The 15296-nt window shown below is 39.2% G+C and overlaps 1 protein-coding gene across 1 annotated transcript in view; it reads left to right on the forward strand.

Annotated features, from left to right (window-relative positions):
- The window catches only part of LOC311131164 (voltage-gated delayed rectifier potassium channel KCNH1-like), a gene marked incomplete at its 5' end in the record, with an annotated part of 53145 nt that overhangs the window by 23628 nt on the left and 14221 nt on the right, over positions 1-15296 (forward strand). Inside the window, 2 exons of the mRNA XM_084164008.1 lie at positions 2838-3090; positions 14127-14323. Coding sequence (XP_084020134.1) covers positions 2838-3090; positions 14127-14323 — 450 coding nt within the window. The remainder of the gene's footprint in view (positions 1-2837; positions 3091-14126; positions 14324-15296) is intronic.

The following is a 15296-nucleotide window of genomic DNA, read 5'->3' on the forward strand; positions in this document are numbered from 1 at the left end:
ACCATGGATATTACTGGTATGTGTTGGTGGTATTATGTTATCATTGTTATACCATTATTATTAATTTATGATCATAATTATTATATTGATACAATTTATTAGGGATGTAACGATTTACCGATACTCATCGGCCCCGATTCAAATGTTTAAGATATGACTGCATTAGTCCTCGGACCCCAAACCGATCCAAATGTAACATGCATTGGTCAGAAAATCGATTCAAACTTTACAAATCACCGATTCACAAAACAGAAATCTGATATTACTTTCTTTCTGCCTTCCAAAAATACCTAATATTTTGTGACAACTGATGTGTTCTCTCCTTCAGTGTCAAACTAAAAGCATGTAACTGTTGACAGTCATTGATCTACAAGTCATTTTTCATGCCGAACAACCCTAGGGAATATCAGTAGTGTAGTCAAACTGAACACTGTGCCCAGCTTCGCGCGCTGACCGAAGCGAGGTAGGCGGCCTGTTCCTGATCTTGCACATCTGTGTTCAAATGCTAAAATGGCTTGCGCGATATTAGGGTTTATTAGTTGTGACAACCTATGTAATTCGCTAGGTTATTGTTATCAATGCGCTGTTGAAAATTGTGTTTTACCGGAATAAATGTAAGCTACCGGAAACACAACTCTCATCTAGATATACCTGCTGAACGGGGTTTACAATAGATTTTATTTAGATTGTTCGGCAATAGTTTTGCTGAGAAAAACCCATCAGCAATAGTTTGGGTAGTTTTACTTTAAACAGTCAGTGTATATGGTCATTTTTAGACATATAGGGTAAAGTTAATCATTTCAAAACGAGGAATCACTTTTGCGAGGCGGACTGCATGGCTAAAGCAAGAGGAGAAAATAAACTCACTACACTTCCAAACGGTCAAAACCATTTGATTTTGAAATGGGGGTCAAATACAAAATTGTGCTATATATTTATTGGCTGTGTCATAGCTAATTTGTTAACGATAAATATCGATACATGTACATTACTAGGTCAAACACTTAATCTGCAATCTGATAGTGGGGTGGTAGATGCCTAGTCTCCTTTATGGCTCAGATTAGGTGCCAACATAGTATACACCATAGACATGCATAATTTACACACACACGTACACATCAACTCAGACAGATCCAGCTCAGAGAGGCCCAGCTCATGAGCTCCATCAGCAGCAGTTTTTAATTTAGAATGGAAAATGAATATGTTTATGCAACAAATGTTAGTGCATCGAATCGTATCGCATCGATTAATTCTCTAATTCAACCGAATCGCACTAAATCGTTTCAAACTAAAACGTCTCATTCCTGTATCGTATCGGAGCCCATGTCCCTAGATATGCATAGAATCGTCTTGAAAGGGAATGATGCACATCCCTACAATTTATTATTATTATGGTATTATTCTATTATGTCAAAAGGGAATAGATTCATACTGAACTACAAATACAATCTGATGTGCTGTCATCTACTGTCATTTTTCAACATTACCGGTCCTATTTGTATTCTGGCTCATACTAAATTAGAATGATTCATAAATTAGTGGTCCTCTGTAGCTCAGCTGGTAGAGCACGGCGCTTGTAACGCCAAGGTAGTGGGTTCGAACCCCGGGACCACCCATACACCAAAAAATGTATGCACGCATGACTGTAAATCGCTTTGGATAAAAGCATAATGGCATATTATTATTTATTATTATTCCTTACCTGGTCCTGCAAAATCCTGTTGGGTATGACCTTTTAACATTTAACACAATAGGAGGTGCAGAGGTAATCATGTGCAATAGGCCCTCTATTCCCAGAACAGGGAGAGACTGACATTTGCAAAGATTCACCTTTTTGAAGTTGATGTTAAAGGGATAATTATTTTGGGGGGAGGTTTTAGCTTATTTTCAACTTGTTGTCATTTCATTCAAGCCTTTTCTAAACGCCCACACCAGTAGAAATCAACTTTTTCGAGCTAAAAGACTATAGCCAGAGCTTACCCATGATGTTGCACAACAATTTAAGTTAATAAGTCATCGTTTTAGTCGAAGTATGATATATTTGGGCTTGAAGTGACAAATCCGAACTGCCCACTTCATGCAAATCCGTGTGAATGCGGTGTCTTTTCCCATGATATGACATACAAATTCTTTTCAGCCTACATTTCAGGGCTGTTTTAAAAAAAATGTTACCACCCATCAGGATGGCATTGTTTATTAATCAGAAACCAAAGTTATTACTCTTCTCTACTGCGATGAGCCAAACAGCCTTGTGGCCACTTGGCTGCCTGAGCCATGCAGCAAATTAAAATAGGGGGTGCAAACTTGTGTTATTTGCACCGCCACTTTTTTTTTTACCAGAAAATTATCATAATCCATTGGATAATTTGTCACATTTCACTTATTTTCTTTATTAAAAATATATACATGTGACCATTTTATAAAACGGTATAATTGAATGATACTGTATGATAGTATTTTGCAAACTCGCTCCCCCCGTCGCCCCAAGATGAATGGTTTTGACCGCTAAAGTTTCGCTTCACTACACGCTCCACTGCTTTGATTGGTGTAACGTTAGCTAGAAACCACAAGTGTCTATCCAGATAATGAAAAGGCACCCGCGAAAGAAAATTCAAGGAACTTAAAGTTACATGTCGTTGCGGCGTGCATGATCATGAGAAAAGTCATTGTAGGCTATCATTTCACATCCTCTGTGAGCACAGGCTGACTTTACTGTACCGCAGGCGAAACCTGCTAGCAACCTACCTACTAATGGTTTACCGTGTCCATTACAATGTAGAAAAACTCATATTACCTATCTTTCAATAGTTACTGTATGTAGCTTTCGTCTCCCGCAGGTGTTGCAGATCTGCCCCAAGGACATGCGGGCGGACATTTGTGTCCATCTTAACAGAAAGGTGTTCAAGGAGCACCCAGCCTTCCGACTGGCGAGCGATGGGTGCCTACGGGCCCTGGCCATGGAGTTCCAGACCACCCACAGCGCCCCCGGGGACCTCATCTACCACGCGGGCGAAAGCGTAGACAGCCTCTGCTTCGTGGTATCCGGATCCTTGGAGGTCATCCAGGACGATGAGGTTGTGGCCATATTAGGTGAGGGTTTATTTTTTCTTAAACCTTCATTTATCCAGGAAGTGCCATTGAGGGCAAAATACCAGTGGGAGACATGGCCAAGAGGCCATCTTTGGTATCTGTATGTATAGTCAATAACATCTGACATTCGAAAACATTTGTATACTAAAATTGTGTGTTTTCGTGTCGATATTAGGCATAGTGACCTTTAAATGTATAGAGCATTGATGGACCTGGCTTATTGCTCATTTGATGAAGTTGAGTTTGGAGTGAAGTGGATTGCGCTGAAAAACACATGTTTCCTGTTTGTGTAAGGTATTGCATCACATTAGTATTCAAGGAGACACTAGAGACTCTGATTGCTGAGATCCACCCCTTGATGTGGGTTCAGGTCTGCTGCTTTAAAGCGTAAGCCAGCCTCAAAATAGCAAATGACATCTGTGCTTCTTTTTTATGAAAAGTGAATAAAAGCGTCTATCAGCCCATCTGAAATTAGCCCACCCAACTACCTCATCCCTATATTGTTATTTATTTTGCTCTTTTGCACCCCAGTATCTCTATTTGCACATAATCTCTTGCACATCTAGCATTCCAGTGTTAATACTATTGTAATTATTCTGCACTATAGCCTATTTATTGCCTTACCTCCATAACTTGCTACATTTGCACACACTGTATATATATTTTCTGTTGTATTTTTGACTTTATGTTTTTTTACCCCATATGTAACTCTGTGTTGTTTTTATTGCACTGCTTTGCTTTATCTTGGCCAGGTCGCAGTTGTAAATGAGAACCTGTTCTCAACTGGTTTACCTGGTTAAATAAAGGTGAAATAAATAAAATAAAAATAAATATTCCCTATACAATCTGTTCAGGAAGTATGCTCAAGGGTCTACATTGAGCAAACTCTATTTTTATGCATAAAGTAGTTTTTTTTATAGTCAGGTGCTTTTTACTTTCATAAGCGCTGTGACAATATCTGTGCAACCCCTTAGAGCGATTCTCATGAAGCCATTATTCTTCAGAAATGAATGTTGTGAAAATTAGCAGTGAGCGTGTCCAAACAAACAGTAGTAGTCTTAACTGTAATAAACAAAATCAGCTTTGTGTGAATCTCTGTGGAGTTGACTTACAGATGTAGGATCTTAATTTGAGCCAGTTTGCTACAGAAGGAAAATAATACTGCAGCAACAGGAAATGTGAATTATTTTGTATTTGTATTTATTATGGATCCCCCTTATTTTCCTGGGGTCCAGCAAAATTAAGGCAGTTATACATTTTTAAAAACATTATAATACATTCACAACAGATTTCACAACATATTAAGTGTGTGCCCTCAGGCCCATACTCTACTACCACATATCCACAACACAAAATCCATGTGTACGTGTGTGTATAGTGCATATGTTATCGTGTGTTTGTATGCATGTGTCTGTGCTTATATTTGTGTTGCTTCACAGTCCCCGCTGTTCCATAAGGTGTAGATGGATTTTGTTTTTGTAGGGGTTGATACAAATCCAGTCTGAAAATCGAGTCTGTAATTTCAAAGTGGAAATTACAAACTTCAGAAGCCTTTTTTAAACCTCATACACTACAAGTTTAAAATGTCCGCATTGCAGGAAAGTTTTCCTGCAACAGGGTGGTCAAACAGGGCGGCAGGTAGCCTAGTGTAGATCGTTGGGCCAGTAACCAAAAAGTAAAAAAAAACTGTTGATGTGCCCTTGAGCAATGCACTTAACCATAATTTGCTCCAGGGGCGCCGTACTACTATGGCTGACCCTGTAAAAACAACTCATTTCACTGCACCTATCCGGCGTACAGTATGTGACAATAAAAAAATCATACAAATTAAGATCCTACATCTGTTGTGTTCAACCACATGAGAAGAGGACACTTTCTGAAATGCTAATTTGAGAGTATTACTGAAGCTCTGTTATCTGTGACCTGATGTGAAGAGAACTTGGTCACACTTTTATTTAAAAGGCATTGTAGGTCTACAGCAGGCGTCTCCAACCTTTTCTAGCACGAGAGCTACTTAAAAAAAATGAAACATACAACATTTATATAAATGTAAAATCAACATCGTAATGTTGCGCCACCTCAATATTTTGCCTTACAATATTACATTGGACAAAAATGGATTACATAATAGCTATATTAACCATCATTTTCTCATCTGAATTTAATAGGAATGTTTTTCACCATTTTCACAATTGTTTAAAAATGTTTATACCTACCAATCAGGTGCGCTCCAGCAATCCTTGTCATGCGCGCTCCTCGTGTCTTGATAGAATAAACATATTTATTCTCTTCACAAACCGCAAATCCATCATGCTTATCACATTTCCATGGCTTGACATAAGGTAATTGATCACCAGAATCATAAAGATATTTTTAACCACTATTGAGAAAAGCTTATGTGAGAAGCTGATCCATCAAGTCAATTGATTAAGGCATAATTCTAATTGAGTCACTAGATGGGTTAAGAAAATGACATATGTTTGAACCTTAAACAACTAAACACAACTCTACAACTGAAAAACACTTTCAGGTCTGTTTTTTAAACTTTAAACTTACATCGCTCAAAACCACTTTTTGTTGATAACTCGGCAAAACAATCATATTTTTCTGTCAGGTAAGTCTACTTTGCAGTAAACATTTAATTGAGAAGGTTTTTGTGGAAAATCTTTCTGCTCCCCACAAGACAGTTATCAATACTACCATCACTAACTGGCTACAAAGCCTATGGAGTGATAGACAAATGCGCGCACCAAACAGACAGACGGGCAATATTGCTGGAAATTAATTGGCAGATATTGTGCTACATTTGGTCTTTTAAGCCAATAGTGGCTAACCAGGGGTGGGATAATGTAAATGTGGCTTTGATTGGATATTAGCTGGAAGCTTTATGTTTATGATAGTTTGCGATGGAACTCATTGCACTCATAACGGGCAGCTTTGTCTCAGTAATCTCTCTTCTGCTAGATCTACCTGTTGGAGACGCCTGGTCTAAAGTAAGCACCTCCATAGGCTATGCCTAATACCTTCAGAAGCAATGCACAGGCACTCGTAACAGGCAGCTTTGTCTCAGTAACCTCTCTTCCTATAAAACGGGGGCTTTCAATTCAGCTACTGGGGCCATCCCAGACTGGCTACACAGGTTTTGTTCTAGCCCAACACTATTGCACCAAATCCCAACCACAAGGGCTTGATGATTAGTTGATTAGGTAAATCAGGTGTTATAGTGTTGGGCTAGGAAAAATACTTTCAGTTTAGGGAGGTTCCGGGACCAGAATTGAAACACCTGCTCTATTACAAGTGAGTCAAAGTTTTTCTCCTTAGCCGCCCCACTGTATTGGAACAAACATGCCATATTTGTGTCAACCTGTAGTGGTTGATATTATTTTCAAATGCTTGTGTGATATAAGCATTTGAAAAATAGAAATTGCTTTTGCAGGTATTATGCTGTGTTCATGTAGTGTCTTCCAAATAGATTTACAACACAGAGAACCTTTTTCTTGGTTCCTTCAGACGAATTGGGGGAGGAGAAGGGGCACTCTTGAGTCAGCCCTCTGTCACATGCATGATGGTCTGATAACTCATCCTCACAGAGATTAGCTGTGTCACTGTGACAAAAAAACACTGGTAGGAAGTGGGATGATGAATTTACAATACTCTAGGGCTGCTCTCTGCATCCTTTCGGGGATTGTTTTTTCCTTCAAATCGTCAAGCGAGAAGACTGGTTATCACGATGGAGCTTGTATTTACACGAGGGATAAATATTTGGATTGCGCTCTCCCTCTAGCAGGGACTTAACCTTTAAGAAATGAGCAGGGGACTATCCCGCACTAAGAGGGTCTTCACACTTACTAGACTTTTTGCAGTAATACCCTCGGCTACACATATACTGGGACGTAAACTTGCGAGCTTGTCACGTTTCGACTGCTACCTCCGGCAGTAGCACATGACACTCTCCCAACAGTTGCCCCCCTGTAAGCAGTGTAATGTAAACAGAATTGCCTCGTTGAGCCAACAGTCTTACAGTAAAAATTGTAATAGCATAGCAATGTTTTTGAAACGGCTGAAATGTACATACATTTTCCTTATTTTTGAAAACTTGTTTTATAGATTTTCTTTTACCTGAAATTGAAATTGTAGTAACAGCGTTACATTCTGAAATTGTCGCCATAGCTTTAAATCTCAACAGTGTTTTGATTTTTTTTGCTTGACTGCACCGAGGTCCAGGCAAGAAGCAACTCCCCGGGGAATTATCATTTTCAGTCGCAATTTGCTTTTACCTCATATAGGTGGTGGGCTGCAGCAAGCTATGCTTTAGTTTTCGAGATGATCGATCTCTGTCGAAGGAGGAGCTGGTTTTTACATATTGTGTATATATATTTATTCTGAACACATTTCCGTTGGTTGGTAATGTCAATTCTTGCACATGTTTTTTTAAAATACTACGTTTTTATGTTCACTAGCTGGACAGGCAAACATCGGCGAGTACTAAACAGTGAACAAATCAAAACTTGTGTACTATCCATGGTACTATCTCTGCTGATCACGTCTGCCAATCACGTTGTCCATATCTAAAGGTAGTAAACAGCTGGTGAAACCTCGAGAGAGATCGCAGTCTGACACACTGCTATCAGGTAAAGTGTTTTTTTGTATTTTTTGTAATCTAACTATTGAGTTATAGAAACATGATACCATCAATGCAAGCTGTAATATTACCCCCAATTTAGAACACAGCAACATTGGTAATGTAGCTAGCTTGCTAGTTAGCTAGCTAGTTACAACAAGTAGATATGTTGCTAGCTAGCAGAAGCAGATAGCTTTATCATTAGCTAGCATGTCATTCTGAGCCAAGGAGCGTTTAGCTATCAGTTTATTTCAAGTAATAATTTAAGACTACAAAAATCTATAGGACAGTAGTGTAAATCTAATACAGTCATCAAGGCAGGACCCACTAATTTCATTCATACTGACTAATAAGAAATGCCACATTATCCCTGTCAATAGTTGGAGTAGGATGATTGCAGAGCACCCTGCCTCAGACTGTCAGGATGTTCATTTTCTAGCTCACAAACTACATTCCTTTGCTATGATTTGTTTGATCAATTCTTGTCTATCACTTTTGTCTCACATGATCTATTCAGCTCTCCTGTGTCCTGCTCCAAGAGATCAACCAAGTGCCATTCACCATGCATGGGCTGATTCACTCACCTGTGAGGAGAACTGTCTTACTGCAGTTTGAACTAGCCCTGCCGTCACTATTTAGACATTGAGACCACATATGCATTTGTCTGTTGTCTTTTCTTTGTGGGTTTTGTCTTACACAGTGTAGTGCATTTCAGAGTTAAAGAACACCAACTACAGAAACATGTGCTTGTTTGAGCATCTCAGTTTAGATTCAGTTTAACAGGTGACAAATAGATTATTATTGTAACATGCAGTGGGGAGAATTCTATTGCCTCCGTCAGGAGCCCAGGCTTTCACCATAGATGGTAGAGTTCTCGTCTCTGGACTACACAAGCTTTAGATTGCATTCTGCTAAGGCACTTGTCCTGCTCTACATCGGTCAGCTATACTGGTGACCAGGGTGGGATCCTTTCGATATGCCTATGGGGCCTGGGCACACAAATGCTCCTAGAGAGAAGGGGGAATACTGAAGCATGCCATGATGACAGTTGTACAGTCTCCATCAGAGGCCCAGGCTTTTGGCATAGATGCTAAAGCTTTCATTTCTGGACTGCAACATTGTAAGATTGTTCCCTCCATGGCACTTGATATACATTGATTGGTAGGTTACACTGTATTACTTCAAATACTGCCCGAGACACCTTTGCTATTTGTCTCCGTACTCAATAAATGGTGAAACACTATTTGTAATGGTGGTCTTTGTTCATATGTACAGTATATGCATGAAACTTAGATTATGGAAAACATGTCTCACACTCAGTCATAGTTAGTAGAATAATGAATGGATTGGCATGTTTTGGCACCGTCAACTTTTAGAAGGTGTGTAGGAACGTGAATCATTTAAACCACCTAAATATACTCACATTCACTGAACATTTTAGTATTTTAAACAAACATTAATTTCCCAACTGCTTTTTCTATAAGCCTACAGGATCTTTATCATTGTTCATACCTTATATTACAATGCATCCAACATTATGCATGCCCACCATGGTATTGGGCAGCTGCTATTTGAGAACTAGTCTGGTTTAGAAATCTTATTGCAGAGCACATTGTACAACTGTTTTTTAGAGAAGATTGTATTGCAAGGTATGCTATATGTGTAGGCTATGCTATATGTAGCTGTCCTTAAAAAACAACAACATTCTAGCATACATGACACACATCTTTCTATCTACATGCTTTTATTTGGGTTTCTACGCACAGTATATGATTGAATGTTTCTTTAAGCCTGCAGCTAGTTACATGAAATTAGACATATAATCAGGCCAAAACATGATTCAAAATTTGAATTTACTGACAGAGATATCTAATGAAACACAAATTGACATTTACAGTAGCTGGATAGGCTAGTCAAACTAACATTGCCTAGCTTTCAATAAATTGGCTAAATGGTCAACGAAGTTACCTCTTCATACGATCAAGACAATTCATATTTCAAGTGCACTTAAACAGATATTTTTCTTATTTCGGTCTTTGGGAGCTAGCTATGTTCCTATTCATCAGACAGCAGCTCGTGTTTTCACCAGAGGCTGTGTTTACATCGTAGATAGATGCAGGCCATTGGCTGCGGTCATCACAAGGGTACGGGAGTTCTGATTTGGTTCCAAGTTGAGCATTTGGGCAAATTTGCCTGAGCACACAGAGTGGTGAAATATACTTCTTATGAGGAAATGTGCAAGAATTGAAGGTGCCAACAAATGTTATAGCAACAAATGTTATAGTCATCATAAGAATGTGTTATAGTCATCATAATAATGTTTTTACGGTCATATACAAAAAATCTGATCCTCCCTCGGCAGGGATTGATCAAGTTCACGTCTTTCAGCTTCGGCCAACCACCTAATATAATGACTTCCATGATATTGATAAAATTAATCCTGGATTGTTCTAAGGTAACTTTAATATGGTAGCTAGTGTAAGCCTAAGAGCTTCTATCTAGCTATGGTTCAGCTAAACGTCAGCATTCCGCTACAGCCAGTACGGTTGTAAGAATGCAGAAATTATTTTGTTTACCTAGCTAATGTTACCTAGCTGTGTAGCCTATATTATAATATACATGACACTGTATGATAACGTTACTTTACATTTATATTCGTATGGGAGGGGTAAACTTTCATTATTTATATGCTGACGTTACTTGTTCATGATGCATATTAATGTTAGTTAGCAGGAGTGTTAGCTGTGTGTTGTCAGCTAATTTAATGTGTACGGATGAGAAAATAAGTCCTTTGTCTGCATATGCTTGTGGATTGTTGCATTATTCAAGAGTGTAATATGGTTTGGTTTCATTATTCAATATTGTAGTATGTTTGTGCTTACTGGCTAATGGCTACTGTGATATTTATGGTAAATTTGAGCTGCGGACCAAGAATGTCGCATTGCTAGCCACAACGAAAGGTAAGGCAATGATGTAATGTGAATTGAAAAGTGTATTCTTTCGCCAATCTGCTCCTCAGACTCTCCATCTCTCGTAGTGGGAATAGGGCCTAAGCCTGTGTTAATATTCACAGTGTCAATAAGACTATGTTAATATCCTCTTCCCATTGGGTTAGTATGGGTAACATGTCATTAAAGCAATTTGTGCCAGATGTGGCTTGAGTTCATTCAATTTGACTTGTCATACCCATTTTTCACATATCATCTCAAGTATCATCCAAGGGCAGAAAGAGTCTCCCAAAAAGCAAGCCATGGTGACACAATGACAAGCTGTTTGTCTGTTAATTAATCTAAAAGGGACATTAATTTCACTTTCAAATCCAAGGTTGTCAAATGTTTTCAGACCTCTAAAGTCCATATGTCAAGATGAAACCACGTGACAACGTCGGGTGTGTAGGTCCAGCTGTATTCCTCCACCCCAAATGAATGAAAAGTCAAGCACTGAAAGAAACCAGGAAATTAGACATTGCTTATCTTTTCCATTAGTTTGGGAGGTATCTACACAACCGATGTTGTGGGAGGTTATTTCATCTTGACATTACTCTACTTTCTAGGCCTGAAAACAGCTGACAACTTTCATTTCTGAGTGAAATGTCCCTTTAATGGGACAATCAGCAGCTGCTACATCCCGTTTTTGACTTATAAATCAATGATATGTACCCATTTATTCTTGAAGAATATAACTTATAAATGCCTCATGAGCTTAGTTCAACTGTTGTACCCCATCAGATCCCAAAATATAAGCTTGTTTAAGTTCAATGTTTGTAAAATAAGTAAATCCAAACAAACACTATATAGCCTCAAAACATGGTTAAAACTATAATTGTTATATCATGGATGGTCAGTCCTTGCATCCATAGCTTGTCTATGAATTTGAGAGCTGTAACATTTCTCCAGCCCCATCCCTCAGCTTTTTACCGAAACAGGGGCGGGGAGTCTCTTTGTTATTTTTTCTACTGCTGATTGACGCTTTAACTCTTGGATGTAAACTCCCCTAAAGTTGGGAGTAGCGTGGTTCTGGTTCTGCATCCGACTGTCATTTTCAATAATAAATGTGTCTGTAGACACCGTACACTCGGCTAAAGCCCTGCTTCTTACGGTTGCGGGAGTATAAGTGCCGTGCCAATGTAAAATTTGACACCACTTGAAGCTGTGAAGTCCCACTACACCTTCATTCGCTGGTTGGACTGTCCATCAATTGTGGTGGAAGGACACGTTGCACTCTGACATGCCAAATACCACTGGGGAGCTAAGAAGCTTCTGTGCTGAAAGAAAGTATTCCCATTGCTCTACGATAAACACAAATTGTTTTATTACGAGTTTAATTTTAAAAAACAAACATTATTTGTAGATGTGAAACATAACCGCTTTGTGTTCATCACAGACAGACTCAATCTTAAAGCTGAAGTTGTAACGATTCGGCTGGTGTGTGAATGGCGTCTCTGCGTCACTCAGAGGATGCAGGGCAGAACATTTTCTGTCGCCAGTTCTATGAAATGGTGCCAAATGGTGTCACTAAATATGATCATATCTATTTTACAGTTATAAGGGGAAACTCTTCTTAGTCGTTTTCTAAATTGGTTGTTATTATATTAAGAAAGCATGTAAGTCATTTCAAGCCCTATTCATTAAGTTTTGTTGAATAGGAACTAAATCATATATTTCATATTTCATATAATTGAGCTTGTGTCTTCAAAAGTGAGTACAGCTCAGCAATACATTTTTACTAGAAAAGGTGAGATTTTTTATATTTCTTGGAGTATGTAGCGTACTACTTATTGCTTATGGCCGTCTCATGATGGACGTACCCAAAAGTAATTATTTATTTAGGTGGAAATCTACATACATCTAACAGCTAACATTTCCACATGCAAATAACCCTTAATGCTGTATACAGTTGTTTGTTTGTGGTGAGGGACTGGTTGGTCCAAAACAGTAAACTTCAATCATAAATGTAATGTTTTTTAAATAAAGAGTACTCCCCCATCTATACTGAATATAAATGCAACATGCAACAATTTCAATTATTTTTACTGAGTTAGTTAATATAAAGAAATCAGTCAATTTAAATAAATTCATTAGGCCCAAATCTATGGATTTCACATGACTGGGCAGGGGCACAGCCATGGGTGAGCCTGGGAGTGCATAGGCCCACCCACTTGGGAGTCAGGCCCAGCCTTTTTCCCCACAAAAGGGCTTTATTACAGACAGAAATACTCCTCAGTTTCATCAGCTGTCTGGTTTGCTGGTCTCAGATGATCCCGCAGGTGAAGAAGCCGGATGTGGAGGTCCTGGGCTGGCGTGGTTACATGTGGTCTGCAGTTGTGAGGCTAGTTGAATGTACTGCCAAATTCTCTAAAACGATGTTGGAGGCAGCTTATGGTAGAGAAATTAACATTCAATTATCTGGCAACAGCTCTGGTGGACATCCCTGCAGTCAGCAGGCAAATTGCACACTCCCTCAACTTGAGACATTTGTGGCATTGTGTTGTGTGACAAAACTGCACATTTTATAGTGGCCTTTTATTGTCCCCAACACAAGCTGCACCTGTGTAATGATCATTCAGTTTAATCAGCTTCTTGATATGCCACACCTGTTAGGTGGATGGAGAATCTTGGCAAAGGAGAAAAGGTCACTAACAGAGATGTAAACAAATTTGTGCACAATATTTGAGACAAATAAGCTTTTTGTGTGGAACATTTCAAGGATCTTTTATTTCAGCTTATGATTTACATGTTGCATTTATATTTTTGATCAGTATATTTTTTCCCTCCAGTGTATTTAATTCACAAAGCTATATTTAACCAGTCACTCAAAGCTGTACTGTACTGTAATGCCAAACGCTCCCCTAAGCTGTCTGATGCATTTCATCAATCCACTTTGGACACTGGAAAGGGACAGATTTGCATTTTCATGTGTGAAAACCAAAAAGTCTGCATATGTGTTAATAACCATGGCATATGGAGTCTGTTTCCAGAAAAGTAGGAGCTCGGTGAAGTGAGGGATGCAGCTTTTCATTAGTAAGCGCTGCAATATGTTGTTTACAATTCAGTACATTGTCTGTTTGCCTTGTAGGCGACAAGGCTTCTACAATTGGTATCACAAATGCACTGTGTATCATTTTCCCCCGTTGGTCTCAAACTAGATATTTTTTAAATACCAGTTACGTAACGCACTCTTTTTTTAATGGTCTGTTTTTCTGTGTGTTCACATTGTACAGGCAGTTTGCGTTGAAGAACATTTCAGCATAGAAGTATGACCTTGGGCTTTTGCCTTTCTATTACCATGAAAGGCTGCAAGATTTGCTTCATGGCAGTTAGATTCATATCACTGTGGATGGATGGGGATTCCCTTGTTATCATTCACCTCACTATTTATCTCTCTCCTTTATATCCCCCGTTTTTTCTCTTCACAGGAAAGGGGGACGTGTTTGGGGACATCTTCTGGAAGGAGGTGACCCTAGCCCAGGCTTGCGCCAACGTTCGGGCCTTGACCTACTGCGACCTCCACGTCATCAAGCGTGACGCTCTGCAGAAAGTTCTGGAGTTCTACATGGCCTTCTCCAACCACTTCTCCCGCAACCTGCTGCTCACCTATAACCTCAGAAAGAGGGTAAGCTGCCCGGGGGCATTGCTCTCTCTCTGACTGTGTCTGAATAGTCTCCAATAACTTATTGATTGGCAAAATGATTGGATAGACTCCGAAGTTATTTTTCACCTATCCTTTCCAAACAGTGGTCTGGAGGGAAACGAGAACTGATGTCATTGCTGAGTCTACCTTCATCATGCCGAGTCAGTGTCTCACACTTAATTTGTGACTGGCCTTGCTGTTTCACCATAGTTAATCTTGTTCCCAGACACAGCCGCCCAATGCTCTCAATAGCTGGGGACGGGGTTACACCATAATTGATTCTCTGTGAAATGTGTCTTAAAAATACTTTCCCGGTCTTTGTATTGCGTAGTGCAATATTTCCTTTCAGGGGACATGTAATTGCACAAAGTGATATTTGACAAATGCTGAATAATTACTCAATAATGGATTCACCTTGTCCTCCATTTTTATCAAAATGTCCTTGTTTCTCTTTTGTTTGTCTGTAATTTTGACCTGTTACTGGCTTGTTCCTTACCTGTAAAAAGATAAGGTCTCTAAACAAAATATAAACTCCACTATGCTCCCTCAGCCTTTGTCAAAATATTATAGAACCCAGGTCGCTTGTGTTAAAGACACTCTACGCATTGCTCCAACAGGGTTAACTCACTTGGGGGGAATGGTAAGGTGGGCTCATTAGCGAGGATCGTTACATTTTACATTACATTTTAGTCATTTAGCAGACGCTCTTATCCAGAGCGACTTACAGTTAGTGAGTGCATACATCATTTTTTATACTGGCCCCCCATGGGAATCGAACCCACAACCCTGGCGTTGCAAACGCCATGCTCTACCAACTGAGCTACATCCCCCAATATGACAATCATCATGGTCTTTGAATAGTATATTATAAATGCATAATTGGACATATTATTATTAATGATGCAGTTTTATTGATGATTTTATAAATGTTCCATTTTTTTACAATCGGCCCGCA

The sequence above is a fragment of the Coregonus lavaretus genome, assembly GCF_964263955.1.
Source record: "Coregonus lavaretus genome assembly, chromosome: 6".
In the NCBI taxonomy this organism is placed as follows: Eukaryota; Metazoa; Chordata; class Actinopteri; order Salmoniformes; family Salmonidae; genus Coregonus; species Coregonus lavaretus.